We start from the raw sequence: 25,258 nt of genomic DNA, 5'->3' as shown, positions 1-25,258 counted from the left end.
AATGCCTTTCTGCCAGTTCATCTTTAATCGTTATCTCGCCACCTCAAACTGAATATTTCAAAAACAGAATTTTATTTCCACTGACCAATAGTAGTTACCAACCGAATATCACTATCAATCTTGAGAACATGACAATCTTACCCCACAAGCTTGCTGCCTAGGTGTCATCCTTGACTTTAATCTGTCCTTTATTCCCCACATTAGTCTCTCAAAATCATGCTACATGGAGCTAAAAAAACATATCCACAATGTGACCATACCTTTACGCATGGCACTGCTAAAACTCTAATCCATGCTCTCATTTCTCCTGGCCAACATTGCTGGGTCACCATAAAATACAGCCCACCAAGATCCCTTGCAATCTGGTGGACCACTAAACAATATATACAACCCATCCTTGTGTATCAATGCCTATTTCCCTATAGATTGTAAGCTTGCAACCAGGGCCTGTCTACCATTCTGACTGTCAGTAACAACCCAGTTTGTTTTATCAAAATTTGCAATTTTAACAGAATTTGCTGCGATACAGAAACTATGCATTTTCCATGTGCACTATTACCATATATACTCGAGTATAAGCCTACCTTTTCAGAACATTTTTTTATGCTGAAAAAGCCCCCCTCAGCTTATACTCGAGTGAGGGTACCACTTGAGTCAATAAGTTTTCCCAGTTTTTTGTTGTAAAATTAGATCCCTCGGCTTATATTCGGGTCGACTTATACTCGAGTAGATACGGTATGTGAAATCCACAATCTAGGGACAGTAACGATATCGGTCATACCACATATCACATTTATTGACTGCCCCCTCCCCAATACGACAGCTATTTTAAAAAAGACAGAGTCCATTTATTTTACAACTTGTCTAAAAGCAGCTTTTGTGGTAATTCGCTGGATTACTGATCTCGACTATGACCCAGGCATTTTTATCAGATATTTTGCACCTCTCTCACAGCAACATTGGCACTCAAAGGGTTAAGACCTCTTTCACAGGTGTAGGAGGACTTCTTGTTTAAATACTTACTGGTCATGCCTTGTATCTGGAATGCTCCGATCCATACGTAATTTGTCACTTTCAACCTGATTGAACTTATTACGAGCATAGGCATCCTGACCAGGCCGTACTGCGGTGACTCCAACATAAGCTTCTTGGTCAAAGTCTTGCCACCGAACTTTACCTAAGATTGGTAAACAAAACAGTGTGCTATGTATCAGTTCTGCCCCATCAAAATTAAATGTGTGGTTTCACGGCACCACGTTACGCTACGTTGTCAGTGTAGGCCAACGGCAGTGGTTACTCAATGAAAAACTTGTAAGCAATTGGTCATACACAGAAATGTTGCAGTTTAATCTTTGTGTGCGCTTAATGTACCTGGGGGTAGAGTTTCCAAGTTTTGGGTCTTGTCTTCTTCACTGATACCATGTGGATCCCTTTTTTTAAGTACATCAATTTCATTCCATCCCTCCTGTAAGAAATAGAAGTTTCACAAATGTTATTAAGGCAATAAACATATTGCTTGAAGGATGATAGGTTGACCACGTCTAGGTGGACATGCACAAGCTCGACTTTGATAAAAGGTTGACACATGAAAAGGTTGACATGAGTTTCTAACAATTTTTTTTTTTTTTTTTTTTGGTAGACTTTTTTATACTTTACGGTTCCCAATCATAGTCCACGCGGATGGTAAAGTGTGTCGAGGCACCGGGACAAAAGCAAGTCATGACAGGGTACACAGTACACCAATTGGTGTCATACATTGACACCCAAAAAAGCCTGAACGTATTTTGACCTTTTGTTACTGTATTCCTTGTTTATGTCAACATAGACACCGTCAGCCCTATGATCCACACCAGTTTATAGATCTGTGTCATACCTGTGCCCTATACAAATGCTATGGCCCTTTGATATTATATATTTGTCCTGTGACCCCACATATATTATGCCAGGCCTATGCCTACTGTAAAAGAACCTCTATCTTTTTGTATTATTGAAAGGCCCAACACAAACCACCAGTACACATTTCTCCTGTACCTATTGTATGTTAAACCATATATTGGGTTATGTAGCACTTGTGCATTTAATGAGTTCAGTTGTACAGTTACAGAAAGTAGTAAACACTCACAGTGCTCAAGCAATTCCATGCTTACAATAAGTACATAGGAATATGTTTAAACATGGACATTGTGGCATGGTAGGGTTTAAGCAACAGGATGGCTGCCTCACCCTCTACAATAATATGTATTGCTTTGTAAGAAAGACATTATAGTAATTAAGAACTACAGAGTAAAATGGAGCAAACAGGCTTCAAGAGAATTACATACAACACTGAGGAGGAGGGTTTAATCCAATCAGCCTTCTTCTGGTACTCCTGGACCAGCAAATCTACAGGGCTGCATAGAGAGATATAAAGATGGGAGAAGGGCAAACTGTGGTGCCATTGCCAGCATTTCTATGCCACTGCAACCCCAACTCGCCCCTTCACAGCTAATTAAATTGACCCCGGAGAGTTCCAGTGAGACCACGAATTAGTGTTTGCCATTCACTTCAATGCACCTGCAAAGAAATGCTTAAGCACTATAAAAGGCAGTGTGATAGAGATCTGTGCTAAGCAATTTTTCTGGTGTCAAGATCTCCCATGGAGAGCACATAAACACACAGATTTGTGCAAAGCAATTTTGCTTAAGCAAAAAAAGTCCGGGTAGTGATTCAGAATGAGAGATTGCGATCAGTATCTCTCATTATGTACCCACACAGAGATTTGCAGTCACTTGCTAAGCAATTTGACTAGATTTTGACTGCATGCACTGATTTAGTTAGCAGGAGATAATTAATCTCAAGCATACACACGGAGAGATCTGTGCTTACTTTCTAAGCAATCTAGTCAGATTGCTTAGAAAATAGCACAAATTTGCTCCGTGTGTATGCCCCTTAAGGTGCACCCCGAGACCGCTGAATTGATATGAGATTTGTAGATCCGCAGGCAACAGGGTCTGTAAATCTGGGTACGAATTGTTACAATGCAGCAACACTGGCTGCCAGCACTAGAAGAGTTGCAGGGGTATTGGTGGGTCACTCACACCAGGCATAATGTAGCAAGCGGTGTACTGGCATATTGGAGGCTGGATATAGGAGGGCACATGGTTATATAAGAAAGGAAGCAGGAATGCCTGTCAGAGAGAATATTTAACTTCAGGTATGCTTGCACACATCTTGCCTGAAGACTATAAAGTAACGTCAAATCTAAATCCATTTCGACTATTGTGCAGGATTGGTACTTTGTTCCAAAGTAATTGAATGAAGAACCAGCATATTAACATAAAAGTTACGCAGGTTTCTGTGTGTATTCTGGCATTTCAGGACACAATGGAGGAAATTTACTAAGATGGGGCAGGGTTCGCAGATACGCGCTATAGCGCGTATTTTACCTCAAATCAAAGACCAGGGACTCATTTTTTTTTTTAAAAGGGGCAGGTTCCACGGGACACGCTTCGTCCGGATTGGCTGCCTGGCACCGGAGATCAGCAGCAGCAGTGTGACCCGAAGGGTCTGAGCAGCAGGTCTCCACCACAGCTGATTCCTCGCCGCCACTGCTGCCGAGAGGAGCGCATAGCGCATCTCTCCTTCCCCTCCCTGTGTCACTGTGAGGGCTCTCAGCCAATCATAGCTTGCGGGCTGGCAGCCAATCAGGAGCCAGCGCGCGATGTGCTCCCCTCTCCCCAGAAGAAGCAGCAGCGGCGGGTGAGGAGAGGAGACCCGGACACCAGAAGGGTGAGTTACTTGTGCTGCTGCTGGCTTCTGGCACTGTGGGGGCATATCTGGCACTGGAGGCATAACGAGCACTGTGGGGGGCATACCTAGCACTCTGGGGCACATAAAGTTTTGTCATGTAGCCACTCCCCCTTGTCATATGACCACGCCCATTTTTCGCTGCAGCACAGTATCGCTGACCCATTTTTTCTACTTGCACCACTGCCTGAGTGAGTGAAGAAGTGCCTGGAGTAATGACACAGAGGAGAACCTGCTGGCCAGACTGGATAAGTGAGTCTGTACACCTGTCTGCTGTAGTATATGCAGCACTAAGGGTCCCAGGGGAAGGCTGGGTGCCCCCTTTCAGAGATGGTGCAATATATATTACAGAATGTATAAGAGTACTGGGGCATTATGGTGTGTGGCGTGTTTTGGAATGGGTATACCGGCAACGGTGTGGCATAATGCGTAATGGGCATAACAGTGTGTGGCATAATGGTGTGTGGCATAATGAGTAATGGGCATAACGGTGTGTGGCGTAATGGGCATTATAGTATGCGTAGTCCTGGCACAGTGTGTCCAATTGGCTATAGCTGGCCATAAGTGGCACTAATGTGTGGTGTAATGTGAATTAGTACTATTATGTGGCCACGCCCCTTCCATGCCCTGAATTTTTTGACTATCCCGATTTACAGATTCATTTTTTTTCTACTATATGTCTATCTTGCTTTATGTTAGTGGGCCAGTTTATACTCTCCCCCTCTGACTCACAAATCCATGTTTGCTTACCAGAAAAAAAATTGACACTGGACTGCCCTCGGTTTAGGGTATATGCCAGGTGAAGGAGAGGAGGCTTCTGTATGTGCAATGCTTGGGGGGGGGGGGGGGGAAGAGGAGGCTTTATTCCATTGGGACCCAGAAAAGGTCAGGTAGGACCCCGATTTTTGTAAGTGACCCACATTTTTTTTTTAGGTTATCGCGATCACTGATGGGAGTTCTACTTCACATGGGATATTGCTATGGGCAAATAAATAAGATCCTGTCTGTCTAGTATCTTCTAGAAGGTGTTAAATAAATAAGTAGTAGATTCTGATTGGTTGCCCATAGCAACACCCCATGTGAAATAGAACTCCATTCTTAGTCAATTTCCCCCAATGTCCCTTTATCACACCTTGACATGAAGTGTATGCCATCATGTGTAATGGGTATTATGGTGTGTGGTATAATGTGAAAGAGGCATTAGAGTGTGTGCCATAATGTGTAATTGTCATTACGACAGAATATGTAATGGGCATAGCATAGTATGACAATGTATAATGGGCGTAATCCTAGTGCAGTGCGCAATTTGTTATATACAGACTGAGCGCCTACCTGGATGAGAGGTGCTCCATATGACCGGGTCACGTGAGCGTCTCACACGCTCACGCGTCCAAGTCACTTGGTAGCGGGGAGCAGGGTCAGGGAGACGGCCAGGGTTAGGGGGGGATGCGGGGGGCTACGGGTGTGCGGCAGGCTCTATCAGAATGGGGCGCGCAAGTATCTTGGGCACGTGTCCCCTTCCGGTGGATGCCAGATCTGAGAGCTGCTCCATCTGTTTTTTTCTTTTCTTTCTAATGTTAATTACTAATATAAAAGGTGCCCTTACGATTGAAAAACGTGCCCTGCCCTAAAGAAAATCCTAGAGTAAACGCTACATACTTAAAGACATCACTTCTTATCTATACTTATTACACACAACGCACTAGAACTTGGCTACATTTTCAAAGAATTATTTATTTTATTTCAAAGGAAAACAAGTTATAAACAAAGCCATATTGATTTGATTTAGATTTCTCTTCTGTTCATTCGCTTAGCATTTTGCTAAATGATAAACATACACTATTAACATTTCCATTTTTGAAAGCATTCCTAGTTTGCAGCAATTTTTCCACATCTTCCTAAAGGTGGGTACACATAGAATAAGTGTGCCCAGGAACCTCATTCGCGTTGGGAGCCGACAGGGGTGCATGCATCCATCCGGCAAGCGCATACACACTGGCCGATGTTGTCTGGGATGAGGAGGGGGGAGAAGATGACTTTTGCTAGTGATATTTATAGGTACAGAAAAGGGAGGACATTGCTACATTCCTGTAGGAGAATGCATTGTTAATGATATAGTGCATGCACACTAGACGCTGTGCATAAAAATATTGTTAACTGTGATTGCGATCATGCATATTGTGAACTATATCGTATAGTGTGTATGCACATTTCTGGAGAAAACAGAAATATAAGCGTTCTACATAAAATATGGCCAAATGTATTTGGACACATCTTCACCTATTTCAGCCACACAAAATGCTAATGAGGAGTGATCATTAAAAAAAAAAAACACACACAGACGTACAATTTCCATAGGTAAACATTACAAGTAGAATGGGCCATACTGAAAAGTAGAACAGTAATTAGAAATCCAGCTGTATGTCGTTGGAGATTTAACCCTTTGAGTACTAAGTGAATTTGACAAAATAGGTGAAACTAAATTGCCACACAAACATTTTTATTCATCATAATGACCTGTAATGTTTACCTTCTATAGGAAATCTTTTTTTAAACAAAACATTTTTTTATTTGAATCTATTTAACAAATGTGAGCAACACTGGCATTAGGTTATATCAGCGGTTCTCAAACTGTGGGTCCAGACTTTCTCAGCATGGGGTCGTGACTCCATGTTGCTGGCCATCAGTCCAAAAACTGTGCACATGTGCACAGTGTCTATTCCTGCAGCCTGAGGGGCTGGGGGCATGGGCAGTAGCTCACAGAGTGCAAACAGGGGCGTGGTCTCACAGAAGGGTCGTGATTATAGAGCACACACCCTTTTCGATAAGCCATGCCCCCAAAATATTTGAGCCTCTGGTGCGCATAATGTCCCTCCTCCACATATTCAAAAGTTGGAAGGTATGGTTACCCATTGACTATTGATCCTTTAACCTGAGCCCCTTATGGGCACTTCCCCATTAGAGCTTTCAAATTATCAGCCATTGTAGATCCCACAAGACATGCAATACCAGCAGGTTTGTACGAAATCTGTTGAATTGTCCGTTATTTTAGACTCCTCGCATCATTTTGTGCCTCCACAATGCTGCCATGTACATGCTGTCTGCTGACTACACATGTGATGTGATGACCTGCTGCAGTAACTTGCTGGGGTAAGGTCATTATTTTTGTTGTCTGATGGGGTCCCAGAGTAAAATAGTCTGAGGGCCCCAGGGTAATATGATGCAATATTAAGTGACCAAAAAAGCTGTTTAACAAATGTAACAAAGGAGAGGGAAAAAGGAAGGCACCGGAAGTAAAGATAAAAACATGATTTAGGGCAAAGATGCTCTGGCCTGCCCCAATTGATAGCAGTATTTCTGTTACATTTGTAATTGAAGTGCTGCCATGGACAAAGGGATGGAAACTCCTGTGAGCTGCCTCACATGTAGCAACAATCCTCGAATAAAAAATGACTGGTTGTGTGATTAACCCTCTGTTAGGTCATGCTTACAGGTCACCTAATAATAATAATAATAATAATAATAATAACAACAACAACAACTCTGAAACGCTGATTATGAGTACAAAGCAGATGGATGCTACTAACTCATATGCTCGGAATGCGCTTCCCCTGCATTAGAATTTATTTTTCTATGGAATTATAAAATGTCATATTTTATCAGTTTCCTGTGAAGCAAATTCTAATGTGAATACAGAGCAACTACATGAACACTTACTGTGCACTTCTATAATCTCATGTATAAATGTAGCTGCACTAATGTGCACCTTGCTCGCTCCATTACAGCATGACTGGATGTAACCTGTTGCAGAATGATTTCTCTGAGCTCCAAGCAGAAATGCATGCCCACCCACTATTTAACAGTCCTGTATAGGATACAGCATGTAATTTAAAAAGGGCATCTCATAGGTTATCATTGTTATTCAAACGATCAAGATCTCTTTCCTCTTGTTAATTTGGCTGACAAACTGGAGCTTTCACACGATAGGCCAGGGAAAATATAACACTAGGGCCTGGAATGCTGCCATTCCATAGCACATGTAAATGCTGGCAATGTATAATGGAGCAGATGAGAAGATAACAACTCATGTGTTACAAAGCGAGGGGGTGGGGGAAGGCAAAAAATGTGATCTTTGCCCAAGGCCCACTAATGTCTAAAAGTATCCCAAGCACCGAATGTAACCTTTCCAACACAATAACATAGTACACTGCAGTCTATATTTAACCCCTTCCCGACATTTGACGTACATTTACGTCATGGTCGGGAAGCACTTCCCGACACATGGCGTAAATGTACGTCATGGATTTAAACTGTCACCGCGTCTATAGACGCGGTGACAGTTTCAACATGTCTGCTGTCCCTGACAGCAGACATGTCCGTGCATGCCCAGGGGGGGCTGCGATGCCGCCCCCCCGTCGGCGATCGCTGTGATTGGCTGTTCAGTGTGAACAGCCATTCACAGCGTTTTCCTGTGTCACCGGCGAATAACGTTCGCCGGTGACACGGGATCGGAGGTGATTGGTGCTGTAAAGTACAGCACCAATCACCGCGGGGTGTAAGGGTGACACTGGTGTCACCCCACCTCACCCCGCCCGCCCCCAAAGGCCGTGATTGGTCCGTCGGACCAATCACAGCCATGGAGGGGGGTTTAAACTAACGGTGACTGCACTGCAGACGCCATTCCGGTCTGGAATTGCGTGCAGTGCGGTCACCGTGCCTAGCTGCCGCGATATACTGACCAGAACCTTGCTCCATACTTACCTGATCACTGCTTCATCACTGCTTGATCTGTGCTTGTAGTGTGCTGGATGCTTCCTGGATCCTGTTGCTACTTGTGCCTTCCTGTGCTGTGAAATTGTGCTGCTGCAGTGTAATAGCTAGATAGAGAGATAGATAGAGAGAGATAGAGAGAGATAGAGAGAGATACTGTGCTGTGAAATTGTGCTGCTGCAGTGTAATAGCTAGATAGAGAGATAGATAGAGAGAGATAGAGAGAGATAGAGAGAGATAGAGAGAGATAGAGAGAGATAGAGAGAGATAGAGAGAGATACTGTGCTGTGAAATTGTGCTGCTGCAGTGTAATAGCTAGATAGAGAGATAGATAGAGATAGATAGAGATAGATAGAGATAGAGAGAGATAGAGAGAGATAGAGAGAGAGATAGTGTCAGAGAGTGCTATATTTTGTGCTGCTGCAGTGTGATATAGTTATAGATAGAGAGAGAGAGATAGAGAGATAGAGAGAGATAGAGAGAGAGAGAGATAGATAGAGAGGCCTAGTGACAGAGTGCTATATTTTGTGCTGCTGCAGTGTGATAGTTATAGAGAGATAGAGAGAGATAGAGAGAGAGAGATAGAGAGAGATAGTGACAGATTGTGCTATATATTTTTTATATAACTGACTGCTGCCCCCTCCTTTTGTGCTGATCAGTATAAATTAACTGATCAGCAACTTTTTGGGGGCGCAGGTTTTTTTTTATATATAGATATACCTGTCAGTGCTGCTGCTGCAGTGTCATAGAGTGATAGATAGTGAGAGATAGAGAGATAGAGAGAGATAGTGACAGAGAGTGATAGAGAGTGCTAAATTTTGTGTCTGCTGCCCCCGCCTTTTGTGCTGATCACTATATCTGAGGTGATCAGCAACTTTTTTGGGGGTACAGAGGTTTTTTTTTTTTTTATATATATACACCTGTCAGTTGCACCAAAGGTTGTGCACCTGCTGCCCCTCACTGGTAATCAGTGTCGCATCACTGATCACCTTTTTTTTTTTTTGTGGGTGCTGTGTGGTCTTTTTTTAATTTTTTTTTTACACACACTGTGATTTTGTGGGTGTCCTGTGGCCACTGTGCGCTGATCAGTGACGTACATCACTGATCAGCTTTTTCGGCACAGGGTTGATCTATTTTTTTTTTTTTGATCAAATTCCTGTTGCCTTTGAGCGCTGTTCAGTGACAGACGTTACTGACCAACATCTGTGCTCAATTTTTGGCGCAGGACCTTTTTTTTTTTTTAACCCCTTCAATTTTTTTTTTTTTTAACCCCTTCAATTTTCTTTTTTGGTATAAAGTATTTTTTTTTTCTGCACTACATACACATTACACACTACATTCCCCCCAGGTTAAAATAAAGTTTGTACCCCCCCCCTACACTATACACGTGTTGAAACATTTCACTACCAGTAACACAAAAATAAAAATGGCATCCCAAATGTCCTCCCAGTCATCCAGGAGAATGTATTCAGTGGAGGAGGCATATGCCATGCTTGCCTCTGACTCTGACACAGCCAGTGATGCAAGCGGGGAATTTGAAGGATTCGTCTTAAGCTCCTCTTCCTCCTCTGGTGATGAGGGACCCCCTCAAAGACGCCCCCGTAGAGCAGCTGAGACCCCCCCCCCAACAATTGATCTCGTATGGACCCCACCACCAGACAATTTTGAGCCCCAGGCAGTGGCAAACGCAGGATTTTCAGAAGGGGGTTTCCAGAGGGGCGGAGCAAAGCACGGAGATGGACACTTAGGTGACCCAGTATATCCCATATATATACACACACACACACACATATATATATATATATACACATACACACATATAGGGGCGTCAACAGCAGTGTAGACCCCTGGGCATAGCAATGTATTGGGGCACCTACCGATCCTCCTGCGGTAGGGGTGGGGCAAGCTTTGATGTCCCACGGGTGGTAGGGGATATTATATCAACCGCTCAGCATGTAGGGCCTGGATCAGTAATTTCCACTAATTACCCCTTTACTGCACAGATGGTGGGAGATGGGGTGGGAGAAGGGGGCATTGGGATGAATGAAGGGGCCCTGATACATAACTTCCAGGGTGGTAGAGGGTGTTTAATATGCAGAGGAAGGGTGTATAGTGGAGTGGGCTTATTATTCATAATTTTCTGGTGGGAGGACAGCTTGTTTGACTGCAGATATCTCCAGTTCCCAGAAATAGATTTCTTAGATTTTAATGGAATTAAAAACTAGAGAATCCCACCTAACAAATGGTATTGGGGACTAGGGGATCAGAGTTCAGGAGGCAGAGCAATCCGCCAACCAGAATATAAAACTACATATCAGGTGTGTGGAGCTGGAGCAGTAACCAGCTCCTGGAAGGCTTATAAATCTGGTTCTGGGAACAGTACAGACAAGCTGCTAGTGTCCATCAAAGGGGGAGAGTCCCAGTTTTTGGAATATATCCTCAGAAAAACTCTAAGTTAGACAGAACCTGAAATATCTGACTGGGAAGAGCAATTAACAGGCTTGGATGGGGACCACTGCTTTGAAGTCAGATATCTCCGGTTCCCAAGGGCCGATTTTTAAAATTCTTGTACCCATGGAAAGAGGGGACCCTCAGCTTTCAGACTAGGGCCCTTAGACTCCTGGGGGGGTTTCTGGGTACTCAGAAACCCCCCCTGCGTGCGCTACTGCCAGGTTCCTGAGTTTTTGGCCATGCCAGGAATCCAATTTGATTCCACAGGTCTCAGAGAAATTGACTTTTTCAAATTATTTTTCTCTGATGATTTTATAAATTTAATGGTGGACCAAACTAATTTATATGCCCAGCAGTTTATTGCTCAAAACCCCACGTCATCATTTGCTAGGTGGACCCCTGTAGATGCAGTAGAGATGATGACGTTTTGGGGTCTGGTGTTTCATATGGGCATAGTAAAAAAGCCAGAAATTAGGCAATATTGGAGTACAGATGTTCTGTACAGTACTCCATTTTACCGTAAGGCCATGACCCGGACTCGATTTGAGACAATTCTTAAATTTATACATTACACCGATAATGCACAGTGCCCACCCAGAGATGATCCCACCTTTGACCGGCTATTCAAAGTCAGGCCGGTCATTGATCATTTCAGTGCCAAATTTGAAGAGGTGTACATCCCTGAAAAATTTATTTGTATCGACGAGTCCCTTATACATTTTAAAGGAAGGGTTAAATTCCGCCAGTACCTTCCCAGTAAGAGGGCAAGGTATGGCATAAAAATGTATAAACTGTGTGAAAGCACCTCAGGGTACACCCACAGGTTTAGGGTTTATGAAGGGAAGGATTCAAGAATTGAACCGCCAGAATGCCCCCCCTCCCTCGTAGGTGTTAGTGGGAAAATTGTCTGGGATTTAGTGCACCCCTTCCTGGATAAAGGTTATCACCTCTATGTGGATAACTTTTACACTAGCATCCCCCTGTTTAAGGCCCTTGGTTCAAGAGGTACAGCAGCTTGCGGTACTGTGCGCAAGAACCAAAGAGGCCTCCCAAAAACGCACATTGCCCAAGTAATGAGAAGGGGTGAAAGCAGGGGAATATGCAACGAAAATATGTTGTTGGTCAAATATAAGGACAAGAGGGATGTCCTTATACCGACAACAATTCACGGAGACAGTACCACCTCCGTCCCTGTACGAGGTACCAGTACCCACACCTCAAAACCTAATTGTATCCTGGATTACAATAGGTACATGGGCGGAGTGGATCTTTCAGATCAGGTACTGAAGCCGTACAGTGCCCTGCGGAAAACAAAAATCTGGTACAAGAAGGTGGCCGTGTATATCATCCAGATGGCACTGTATAACGCTTACGTGCTATTCCGTTCTACCGGCCAGAGGGGGACATTTATGCACTTTCAAGAGGAAGTCATAAAGGGCCTAATATTTGGGAACCAGCAGGCAGAGGGCCCCAGTACTTCTAGTACTGGCCCCCGTATTGTACCAGGGCAGCATTTTCCTGATGAAATCCCCTCCACTGGAAAAAAGGGCAGGACACAAAAAAGGTGCAAAGTTTGCTATAAAAAGGGAATAAGAAAGCAAACTATTTTCCAGTGTGACACTTGCCCCGACAAACCCGGCCTATGTATAAAGGAGTGTTTTAAAATATACCACACATCTATGGAATATTAGGTTCATAATTTCACCGTGCTTCGGGGGTCTTGCTAATGCCACATAGCACCCACCATTCATTCCACCAGAATCTGAGCCGCAAAATCCAAAAATCACTCCTTCCCTTCTGAGTCCTGCCATGCACCCAACTGGTATTTTTTGGTCACATGTGAGGCATTGCCGTACTCGGGAGAAATTGGGGCACAGATTTTGGGGTGCTTTTTCTCCTTCATTCCTTGTGAAAATGAAAAATTTTGAGCCAGAACTGCATTTTTGTGTAAAAAAATGTAATTTTTCATGTTCACTGCCCAGTTTTATCAAAATTGGTGAAACCCCTGGGGGTTTGAAATGTACACTATACCCCTAGATGAATTCCCTGAGGGGTGTAGTTTGCAAAATGGGGTCACTTGTGGGGGGGTTCCACTGTATTGGTGCTTTGGGGGTCTTGCTAATGCGACATAGCACCCACCATCATTCCACCAGAATTTGTGCTGCAAACTCCAAATATCACTCCTTCCCTTCTGAGTCCTGCCACTTTTTGGTCACACATGAGGCATTGCCGTACTCGGGAGAAATTGGGGCACAGATTTTGGGGTGCTTTGTCTCCTTCATTCCTTCTGAAAATGAAAAATTTTGAGCCAGAACTGCATTTTTGTGTAAAAAAATGTAATTTTTCATTTTCACTGCCCACTTGTATCAAAATTGGTGAAACCCCTGGGGGTTTGAAATGTACACTATACCCCTAGATGAATTCCCTGAGGGGTGTACTTCGCAAAATGGGGTGACTTGTGGGGGGGTTCCACTGTATTGGTGCAACATAGCACCCACCATTCATTCCACCAAAATCTGTGCTGCAAAATCCAAAAATCACTCCTTCCCTTCTGAGTCCTGCCATGCACCCAACTGGTATTTTTTGTTCACATGTGAGGCATTGCCGTACTCTGGAGAAATTGGGGCACAGATTTTGGGGTGCTTTTTCTCCTTCATACCTTCTGAAAATGAAAAATTTTGAGCCAGAATTGCATTTTTTTGTAAAAAAATGTAATTTTTCATGTTCACTGCCCACTTGTATCAAAATTGGTGAAACCCCTGGGGGTTTGAAATGTACACTATACCCCTAGATGAATTCCCTGAGGGGTGTAGTTTGCAAAATGGGGTCACTTGTGGGGGGGTTCCACTGTCTTGGTGCTTGGGGGGTCTTGCTAATGCGACATAGCACCCACCAAAATTCCACCAGAATCTGAGCTGCAAAATCCAAAAATCACTCCTTCCCTTCTGAGTCCTGCCATGCACCCAACTGGTATTTTTTGGTCACATGTGAGGCATTGCCGTACTCGGGAGAAATTGGGGCACAGATTTTGGGGTGCTTTTTCTCCTTCATACCTTCTGAAAATGAAAAATTTTGAGCCAGAACTGCATTTTTGTGTAAAAAAATGTAATTTTTCATTTTCACTGCCCACTTGTATCAAAATTGGTGAAACCCCTGGGGGTTTGAAATGTACACTATACCCCTAGATGAATTCCCTGAGGGGTGTACTTTGCAAAATGGGGTGACTTGTGGGGGGGTTCCACTGTATTGGTGCAACATAGCACCCACCATTCATTCCACCAAAATCTGTGCTGCAAAATCCAAAAATCACTCCTTCCCTTCTGAGTCCTGCCATGCACCCAACTGGTATTTTTTGTTCACATGTGAGGCTTTGCCGTACTCGGGAGAAATTGGGGCACAGATTTTGGGGTGCTTTTTCTCCTTCATACCTTCTGAAAATGAAAAATTTTGAGCCAGAGCTGCATTTTTGTGTAAAAAAATGTAATTTTTCATTTTCACTGCCCACTTGTATCAAAATTGGTGAAACCCCTGGGGGTTTGAAATGTACACTATACCCCTAGATGAATTCCCTGAGGGGTGTAGTTTGCAAAATGGGGTCACTTGTGGGGGGGTTCCACTGTATTGGTGCTTTGGGGGTCTTGCTAATGCGACATAGCACCCACCAAAATTCCACCAGAATCTGAGCTGCAAAATCCAAAAATCACTCCTTCCCTTCTGAGTCCTGCCATGCACCCAACTGGTATTTTTTGGTCACATGTGAGGCATTGCCGTACTCGGGAGAAATTGGGGCACAGATTTTGGGGTGCTTTTTCTCCTTCATACCTTCTGAAAATGAAAAATTTTGAGCCAGAACTGCATTTTTGTGTAAAAAAATGTAATTTTTCATGTTCACTGCCCAGTTGTATCAAAATTGGTGAAACCCCTGGGGGTTTGAAATGTACACTATACCCCTAGATGAATTCCCTGAGGGGTGTAGTTTGCAAAATGGGGTCACTTGTGGGGGGGTTCCACTGTATTGGTGCTTGGGGGGTCTTGCTAATGCGACATAGCACCCACCAAAATTCCACCAGAATCTGAGCTGCAAAATCCAAAAATCACTCCTTCCCTTCTGAGTCCTGCCATGCACCCAACTGGTATTTTTTGGTCACATGTGAGGCATTGCGGTACTCGGGAGAAATTGGGGCACAGATTTTGGGGTGCTTTGTCTCCTTCATTCCTTGTGAAAATGAAAAATTTTGAGCCAGAACTGCATTTTTGTGTAAAAAATGTAATTTTTCATTTTCACTGCCCAGTTGTACCACAATTGGTGAAACCCCTGGGGGTTTGAAATGTACACTATACCCCTAGATGAATTCCCTGAGGGGTGTAGTTTGCAAAATGGGGTGACTTGTGGGGGGGTTCCACTGTATTGGTGCAACATAGCACCCACCATTCATTCCACCAAAATCTGTGCTGCAAAATCCAAAAATCACTCCTTCCCTTCTGAGTCCTGCCATGCACCCAACTGGTATTTTTTGTTCACATGTGAGGCATTGCCGTACTCGGGAGAAATTGGGGCACAGATTTTGGGGTGCTTTTTCTCCTTCATACCTTCTGAAAATGAAAAATTTTGAGCCAGAACTGCATTTTTGTGTAAAAAAAATGTAATTTTTCATGTTCACTGCCCAGTTGTATCAAAATTGGTGAAACCCCTGGGGGTTTGAAATGTACACTATACCCCTAGATGAATTCCCTGAGGGGTGTAGTTTGCAAAATGGGGTCACTTGTGGGGGGGTTCCACTGTATTGGTGCTTGGGGGGTCTTGCTAATGCGACATAGCACCCACCAAAATTCCACCAGAATCTGAGCTGCAAAATCCAAAAATCACTCCTTCCCTTCTGAGTCCTGCCATGCACCCAACTGGTATTTTTTGGTCACATGTGAGGCATTGCGGTACTCGGGAGAAATTGGGGCACAGATTTTGGGGTGCTTTGTCTCCTTCATTCCTTGTGAAAATGAAAAATTTTGAGCCAGAACTGCATTTTTGTGTAAAAAATGTAATTTTTCATTTTCACTGCCCAGTTGTACCACAATTGGTGAAACCCCTGGGGGTTTGAAATGTACACTATACCCCTAGATGAATTCCCTGAGGGGTGTAGTTTGCAAAATGGGGTAACTTGTGGGGGGGTTCCTAAATTTTAGCATCTTATGGTGCCTAGAAACCTACATGGTGCCTAAAAAATAATCTCATAAAAAGGAGGCTCCAAAATCAAGTAGGTGCTCCTTCTATTATGAAGCCTGTGGTTTGGTCAACGTGCACACTAGGGCCACATATAGGATATTTTTGAAAACAAAAGAATTGGGGGAATCAATTTTTAGTCACATTTCTCTAGTAAAATGTACTGTGTTCCTTAGAAAAATGTATTAAAATTGCAAATCTGCAAAAAAAATGAAATTTTGAAATTTCACCTACACTTTGTTTTAATTCCTGTGAAACACCTAAAGGGTTAACAAACTTCCAAAATGCTGTTTTGAATACTGTGAGGGGTGCAGTTTTTGAAATGGCATCATTTATGGGGGTGTCTCACATACAAGTCCCTCAAAGTCATATCAGAACTGAACTGGTCCCTAAAAAAATCAGTGTTTGAAATTTTCTTGAAAATTTGAGAATTTGCTATTCATATTGTAAGCCTCCTAGTGTCCAAAAAAATTAAAAGAAAGTTGAAATAATGATGGAAACATAAAGTATACATATGGTCTATGTTAGTTATTAACTATTTTGAGTGGTATGATTATTTGTCTCACAAGCAGAAAAGTTAACATTTTGCAAATCGCTAAATTTTCCATTTTTTCACGACATTTTGGTATTTTTCACAAAAAAACACAGACTGTATCGACCCAAATTTACCACTAATTTGAAGTACAATGTGTCACGAAAAAACAATCTCAAAATCACTGGGATAAGTAAAAGCAAAAAAAAGTTATCCCCACTTAAGTGAGACATGTCAGATTTGAAAAAAATGGCTCTGTCAGGAACGCAAAAACTAGCTCTGTCAGGAAGGGGTTAATGCCAGCTGAGCACCAGAGACTGGCACTACCTTACTGATGTAACTCCTTCACAGACGAGGGCTTTGTGACTGTTCCACCTCACAAACATTATTATTATTATTATTATTATTATAATAATACTTAAAAAAACAAAAAATGTTGTTTAGTACCTGGAATGTTGGAACTGATTTTGGTTATATTGGGTGTGCCATTTCCAAATACAAAAACATGTTTTTTTGTTTTTTTTATCAGCTATACTTTTTTTGCATGCTCAGGCTGCGGCACAGCCATCTGTGTGCAGTGTGAGCTAAGCATTGTGGCAGGACAGTTGTTTACTTTCGTAGTGCGGTCGGAAGAGTCTATTGTGAACTCCTCCCAGGTCATTCCGCGGTGGGATGTGTTTTACTGTATATTATTTTTTTATTAACAGTTTCTTATATAGCGCACACATATTCCGCAGCGCTTTACAGAGAATAGTTGAACATTCACATCAGTCCCTGCCCCAGTGGAGCTTACACTCTATATTCCTAGTACATGTACAAGCACACAGACATTCTAGGATTAATTTGCTGGGAGCCAATTAGCCTACCAGTATATTTTTGTGGGAGGAAATTGGAGTACCAGGAGGAAACCCACGCAAGTACGGGGAGAAAATACAAACTCTGCACAGTTAGAGACAAACGGTTTTACATGTTATAGAATGAATGTCTACCGGTCAAAGAAGTTGTGTTGATCATATTTAAATCTTATTTTGTTACATATGTGGAGAGCATACCTTAAAAACAAATGTGGAAAATTTGTTTCAGACTTTGTAAAAGAGCATTCCTTGGACACTTTGGCATAAATCTTGGTAATCAAGACTAAACTTGGGCTACGGCTACGCACACTGGACGTCATTGTGATGATCATGCACCGTTGTGAATTCGCCATGGGGAGCGATATTTTGCAACTGCGCATAACATTTATTCACATGTGCAGCCGGCTGGGCTTTCCCATATCAATGCATCTGATGTGGGCAACTGAAATCAGTGGCTGTCAGCTGCCCGCCCACGTCCTGCACAGGGCGCTCACAGATCTAAGACACCAGAGAGTGTCTTAGATCTGTGAGCGCTTGCAAAATCATTCGACGGTCGGCGAACATGTGTGGGCGCCGTTTAAAGCAGGGAGAGAATGGGCGGGAGGATAAAGAAATGGTCACCAGGTAGCTGCAAAAAGGTGGAAACATGGGGGTAGTAGTGCCCACAGTGGTACAGGTGAGTGAGTGGGGTGCAATCTTAGTATAAGCTGCATGGCAGTGTCAAGAAGAGAGAAGTGGAAGATCACATACAGGGAGCTGCAAATCCAAAAATGAAGAGAAAAAACCTATATGAAACTGGGACAGAAATCCTTATCCGCACACAAAATATCCAGAAATAGGTGTAGTTTAGGCGATCTGCATAAAAGAAAAAGATTAAAAGTGCTAAATCTCCTGTGAACCTTAAAAGTGTGGAAAGGAGACATTCTTCATCACTTCTATGGTTCATGGGAGATTTTATAGTGGTCCCCCAGTGTGTATGGCCCAGCGATGAGCGCTGCTGCAACATCGCCGGGAAACCGGTTAATCTGCTGGTAATACCAGCAGATGAGCGGCTTTCAGGGCGACTTTGCATAGCGCTCCGCTATGCAAAGCAGTCATCCCCTCCCCGTCGGCGCCGGGCCTGGGGAAAGCCGCTCAGTGTGTTTGCACTGGGCGGCTTTCCCCCCAGCGATGAATGTAATCATCGCTGTCCATACACACTGGGCATAGTCGCCCAGTGTGTATGGACCTTAATACAACAAACTGGGCATGAGGGCCCTGCTTGCAAGTTTACAATAGAGATGGTGAATGATTTATATTGTAGATACTGTACAGGCCAAGTGTATGTGCATCTTAATAAACCAAACCCTTGGACTCTGTGGAGGATTTTTTCTAGCTTGAAAAAGGTTTGGCAAAATAGAGTCTCATTACTGGGTGTATGAGTAGGTCTCTTGCAATACTAATCTATATTGTAATGCTGCACAGTACATACTGAGATAAACGCTGAAGTACATGAGAAACATGCAGTGATATCATATATCAACAGGTACACCTGGTGCCTGGATATACTGTATTAAATTACCCCTGCTAATTAGAATGGAAAATAGAAAAGGATTATAGCTATGAACTGCTCTGTGTATTTTAAGCTATATGAATCAAATGATTGTCTTGGAATTGACTAAAAAATGATAAAGGCAGATTTATAACGAACAGTCTGCAACATTTAACAGAACATTAGGTGTCCTGGTTTTTAAATGCTTGTTCTAATCTAGGATCATTTTTGCAAAACATAATGCAACACATCAATCATTAATCCGAAATAAAGAGAAGAAATACTCAAACAAATGGAATGCAAAACATTTACTGCAATATTCAGCCGAAACCCCTTTCATCATGATACAGTCACTGGAATGGAGTCACTGCCAGGCCAAATTGCATTTTTATAAGACGCTATACAAAGTGGTATGACAAATCACAAATGTGGTATCTACTGTATATTCAAGTATCCATCCTGGAAATGCATAATCCATGAAAACCAGAAAGGACCTACTGCTGTGTGATGTCATACTGCAATCACTATGCAACACAATCAATTTAACAATTACGGTGGTGGGGGTTAAAGCACTGTGGGAAAAAAGCTCGGTACTTGTTTCCTAGAACGGGCACAATCGCGGGCATCGTGTACCTTAAAGTTAAGGTACACGATGCCCGCGATGGACCCGATTTCCTCTGAAATCAGGTCAATTTTACCGTCAAAGGCAAAATCGGGGGCATCGCGTCGGTCGCGGCCATTAACATTGCCCCCTGGCACAAGATGAGATGGACTTAATTAAGTCCATCTCACATAGGAAACAATGTGAAATGGGCCAATGTGACCCATCTCACATTGTATATGGTCCCGTCGTCACCCCACGATTGACGCCAACCCGAAGCGTGGCGAGCGCAGCGAGCCCGCGAGGGGCGGCGGTGCGCGTCCTCCGACCTTTTCATACCCCTACTATCCACGTCGGCGTGGAGTTGAGAATATAAAGTGTGGCGAGCGGACGCGTATACCTGTGAAGTTATACGCGTCCCCTCACCACGCATTGGGCAATTTATATTCTCAACTCCACGCCGACGTGGATAGTAGGGGTATGAAAAGGTCGGAGGACGTGCATCGCCGCCCCTCGCGGGCTCGCTCGCCACGCTTCGGGTTGGCGTCAATCGTGGGGTGGCGGCGTTGAGGGGGTAAAATTGGGGGTCTGGGGAATATTTTACATTGAATCCAATGTAAAATAGGGTCCCAGGGACCCTATTCACATTTGATTGAATGTAAAAATCCGGTCGATCGCATCGCAGTACCAAAAGCTCATTTAAAAATATATGCTGTAAAAATTTGGGTTTCCAAATTTTAGAAAATGTTTAAATGATAGAAAAGTGTGTATGCACTTGCATATTTGTGTTGCACCCAGCTTTATAGATAATAAATAAACCTGTGTAGCCTAATAAGGATTACTTATACATTTCAAAAGTTTTTTTGCTATTACATACTCTAATATTGCTATCATTGGGGCAGCACGGATGGTGTAATGGTTAGCGTTACTGCCTCACAGCATTGAGGTCATAGTTTCTATTCCCACCATGGCCCTAACTGTACGAATTTGTATGTTCTCCCTGTGCTTGTGTGAGTTTCCTCCGGGTACTCCGGTTCCCTTACACATTCCAAAAATATACTGGTAGGCCCCCAACACATGAACCCTAGAATGTTTATGTGTGCATGTATATGTGGTAGGGAATATAGATTGTAAGCTCCACTGGGGCAGGGACTGATGAGAATATTCAAATAATCGCTGTAAAGTGCTGCAGAACATGTGTGCGCCATATAAAGAACATAATAATCATTAAGTGATCATTCATATCAATCTCTCTCATACACTCACTGTTGCTAGCAGGGGTTAGAAGTTACATTACTTTATGGGGTGTATTCAATTCTTTCTGCAATTAACCCCTTCCCGACACAGCCTGTTTTTGCCTTCCTGACAGAGGCCTTTTTTTCAAATCGGACAGGTATCACTTAAGTGGGGATAACTTTTTTTTGCTTTTACTTATCCCAGTGATTTTGAGATTGTTTTCCCGTGACACATTGTACTTTAAATTAGTGGTAAATTTTGGTCGATACAGTTTTTTTTTTTTTTTGTGAAAAATACCAAAATGTCGTAAAAAAATGGAACATTTTGCTATTTGCAAAATGTAAAATTTTCTGCTTGTGAGACAAATAATCATACCACTCAAAATAGTTAATAACTAACATAAACCATATCTAAACTTTATTATTACATCATTATTTCAACCTCCTTTAATTTTTTTGGACACTAGGGGGCAGCAGAGTCTAAATTTTACACATCACACAGTTTAACGCTGCTTTTGGCTGTTCACGTTTGAACAGCCAATCGCAGCGATCGCCCATGACGGGGGGCATCGCTGCCCCCCCTGGGCAATGAGGGAGGATGTCTGCTGTCAGGGACAGCAGACATTGTCCCTCTGTCACCGCGTCTGTAGACGCGGTGACAATTCAAAGGCATGACGTACATTTATGCCATGTGTCGGGAAGTACATCCCGACCATGACGTAAATGTACGTCAAATGTCGGGAAGGGGTTAAGTAACAGCTCGCAGGGTCAGTATTCAACTGACCCCCGCTGCACACGCCATTTCCCCCCTCGCTAGGTTTGTTGAGTGAGGAGGAAAAAGGCGCATACCGTCACTAAAACAGCGAGGCTTGCGGCTAAATGCAGCAGGCTCCCTGCATTAGCCCCCGGCCTCACTGTTTGGCGGAATCCTCGCAGCGAGAATTTCCCTGCCATGTTGAATAGGGTGAGGGGCCGGCGGGGGGGTTAAACAGCGAGGGTCGCTTGTTTTCGGCGATCCCCACCGTTTAAACCCCTCCCCGGCTGCATTAAATACACCCCTATTAGTTAGACCAACAATGCAGCAGGCTGCCTCTTAGCATTTACTAGAGTTCTAGTTCACTAGTTTGAAGCTGATAAACTCGATCCATGCTGAATTTGTATCATATATTATCCCTGTGCTACTACAGGTTTTTTTCCCCCCAATCCTCTGGTTCCCTCAAACAAATCAAAAACATTAGTTGTTTAATTATTTATTTAATAAGAAAAATTAACTATTGAGTGTCCTTGTGGTAGGGGATATAGATGGGAAGTTCCACTGAGTTAGGTCATATTTATGACTTAGTTGTGTAATATTGAAGAGTTCTATAAAAAATAGTTAATGAATAAGAGAAAAATAGGTTGCGATATAGTGGAGAATTTAATTATCGATAAGTATCTGACCCAGATGAACGTGTCTGATACTCTCTGTAAAGTGCGTCAGTTGGATCTTGCTCAAAAGTTTTCCTTACCCTACAGGGTAGCAAGAACACTTTTGGGCAAACTAGAGGTGAGTCAACCAGGCCAAGGGTGCAAGCTGTTGCCAGCATTTTAACGCTGCTGCAAAGGTCATTTGTCCCCTTCATCGGCAACTCAGTGCAGAGTGCTAGTTATTTTAACAGTATAATTAATTAAAAGTCGCACTTTGTATTTATTATGTATGAACATATTGGGCCGTATTGGAATCTTTTCTCCCAAGCACAAGTAGAGGGTTAAACCCGACCTTAACGATCGTGATCACCAATTTCATATAGCCCTGCGATCTCCCATCACTTTAGCCAGGAGATCAGCTGTGATATGACAATTAAATATATGGGCATTTACGCAAACCAAGTTGCATAATATGTAAGCATTCAGAAGCATATAATGGATGCTGAAGCTTGAGGCGAGGAGCGGTTTAATTGACTACATTGGATCTGGCTCGTAACCAGGAAGATGTACCTTACCATGCCTAATGCACCGGGCTTATTCACAATAAAATGAATCTCTTATAAGTGCTGGATGCCCATTGCTAGGCCCAAAGCATTAAAGCCGATTTAAGGGTGCAAGCAGAAATCCACTAGTTGCAGGTTTAAAGTGCTCCAATTTAATAGCTCCGGTCACTTAAATCAGGAGCTACATCCCTGCAATGAGACTTTAATTAATCCCATTGACACCAAATAGATTGAAGAACTCTCTAATCTTACTTTAAATAAATTGAGATGTAGGAATGACAAACGCACCCAATGTCCCATATAATGTTTCCCACAATTGTGTGCCTTATGGTCCCTGACAAACAATCTAGTGCATACATGTATACATTGAACGATTTCACAAATCGCCACATCCAGGAGTAGAGTTGTCAATGGCTATGTACTCAGATTGAGCTGCATGTACAGACGAAAGAGGACATCGCTAACGACCCACAGGAGCGGGCATCGTTAGCAATATAGTGCGTACACACTGGAGGGTAATAACAAAAGTGTCATTATAACTGGCTATTATTGTTGTTGTATGTGCATATCATTTAAAATGTAGTCTAGTGTGTACACACACACACCTTTAAGAATAAAGTAACTGACTCATAGGCAAAGTAGAGACAATTTTCAAGTAAATAGCAGGGGTTAAATAAGTCCCACAGTTTAACTAGGAGGAGAGAGCTTGCTTAAAACATTATTTAACACACAATCTGGTACTTGTGTATTATCCATAAGGCATACGATGGTATGCGATGCAATGTTAGCAGATGTTATACAATTTCAAATTGTATACCATCGAATTGTATGGCATATACAATGGTATAAGATTTTAAATTGTATAAGCACCCTAATGGGTGTTTTCAATGTTAAATGTGCTCCCTATAAAATAAAAAATTGTATAAGCACCGTAATAGGTGCTTACAATGTTAAAAGCACCCCCACGCCACCCGTGCTATTTACGCCAACCCGAAGCGCATCGAGCGCAGTGAGCCCGCGAGGGGCGGCGGTACGCGTCCTCCGACCTTTTCATACCCCTACTATCCACGTCGGCGTGGAGTTGACTATATATAGTGTGGTGAGCGCAGCGAGCCCCGCAAGGGGACGCGGAATACACTTCGGGCTCGGTGGCTTGCTGCGCTCGCCACACTTTATAAAATCAACTCCACGCCGACGTGAATAGTGGGGGTATGAAAAGGTCAGAGGACGCGTACCGCCGCCGCTCGCCACGCTTCGGGTTGGCTTGATAGTGGCAGTGGCGTGGGGGTGCATTTAACATTGTAAGCACCTATTAAGGTGCTTATACAATTAAAGATTGTATATACAATTTAAAACCGCATCTCATTGCATTGTATGCCATATGCAATGGTATACAATTTTAAATGTAATACAATGCCATACGACTGAATATCGTGGCCGCCGTGATAATACACAAGTACCCACAATCTTTTCAGGGGACATACATCATACCCCTTTAATTTATGCTTTAATTAAGTAAATAACATCCAATGTTACATAAAAATGCTGAACTACCTTAACTTCCTATAATAATCTCAAGAACAGCAGCAAGATGAGACCCTACTGACAATGACCAACGGTTGTTTTTAGAAGCACAATTATAAGGGTATGGGTCATATGGTCGATAGTATGAAGTTTGACAAACATTAGGTTGACCACTAAAAGTCGACAGGGCTTAGGTTGATAGGCCTAAGGTCGTCACAATCATTAATTCGAGAATGGGAAGGTTGACACGAGTTTTCACGTTTTAAAATGTTGATGTAAGTCAACATGGACACCATATCAGTTTACCGCTGCGCTCACCAAGCTTTCATATGCTCTTTTTTTTTGCTTATCTATGTATTGTCAGGCGCTGCAGAACCCTTGTGGCACCATATAGATAAATAAATATAATAATAATAATAATAATAATAATAATATCGATTAGGGAAAACCAGATGGTTTTCTGCCATCAATGCTGCAGAGTTACTATGAGGGTTATTCAATCTGCTGCCGCTATTTCCGAAGTGAGAAATAACGGCAGCTCCCTATTCAATGCTGTCATTAACGACAGCATTGATGAGGGATCATGGCAGAATGGGCCCAACTTCAGAAGCGGTCAGGCCCGTTCTGCCGATAACGGCCGTGGATTGTTGTTATCCGGGACGCAGATCGACAATCCACGGCCACGCTTCCTTTGCGCCGAGCGGCTGGTGGGACATTGAATCCCGCCTGTCGTTCTGCGTACGATCTGACTGCAAACTTGGCCTGGATCACGGCTGTCAGTGGGGA

At 43.0% G+C, this 25,258-nt stretch overlaps 1 protein-coding gene across 1 annotated transcript in view; it reads right to left on the bottom strand.

Annotated features, from left to right (window-relative positions):
- GALNT2 (polypeptide N-acetylgalactosaminyltransferase 2) overlaps positions 1-25,258 on the bottom strand; it is an 80,358-nt gene that overhangs the window by 40,973 nt on the left and 14,127 nt on the right. The window contains exons 2-3 of the mRNA XM_083174902.1: positions 1,372-1,465; positions 1,024-1,177 (exon numbers count right to left, since the gene is read on the bottom strand). Of these exons, the coding sequence (XP_083031028.1) occupies positions 1,024-1,177; positions 1,372-1,465 (248 nt within the window). The remainder of the gene's footprint in view (positions 1-1,023; positions 1,178-1,371; positions 1,466-25,258) is intronic.

Source organism: Crinia signifera, chromosome 3 (assembly GCF_055691185.1).
Source record: "Crinia signifera chromosome 3, ASM5569118v1, whole genome shotgun sequence".
NCBI classification, from domain to species: Eukaryota; Metazoa; Chordata; class Amphibia; order Anura; family Myobatrachidae; genus Crinia; species Crinia signifera.
Note: the sequence above shows the minus strand (reverse complement) of the source record. Positions and strands in the feature narration are given on the sequence as shown.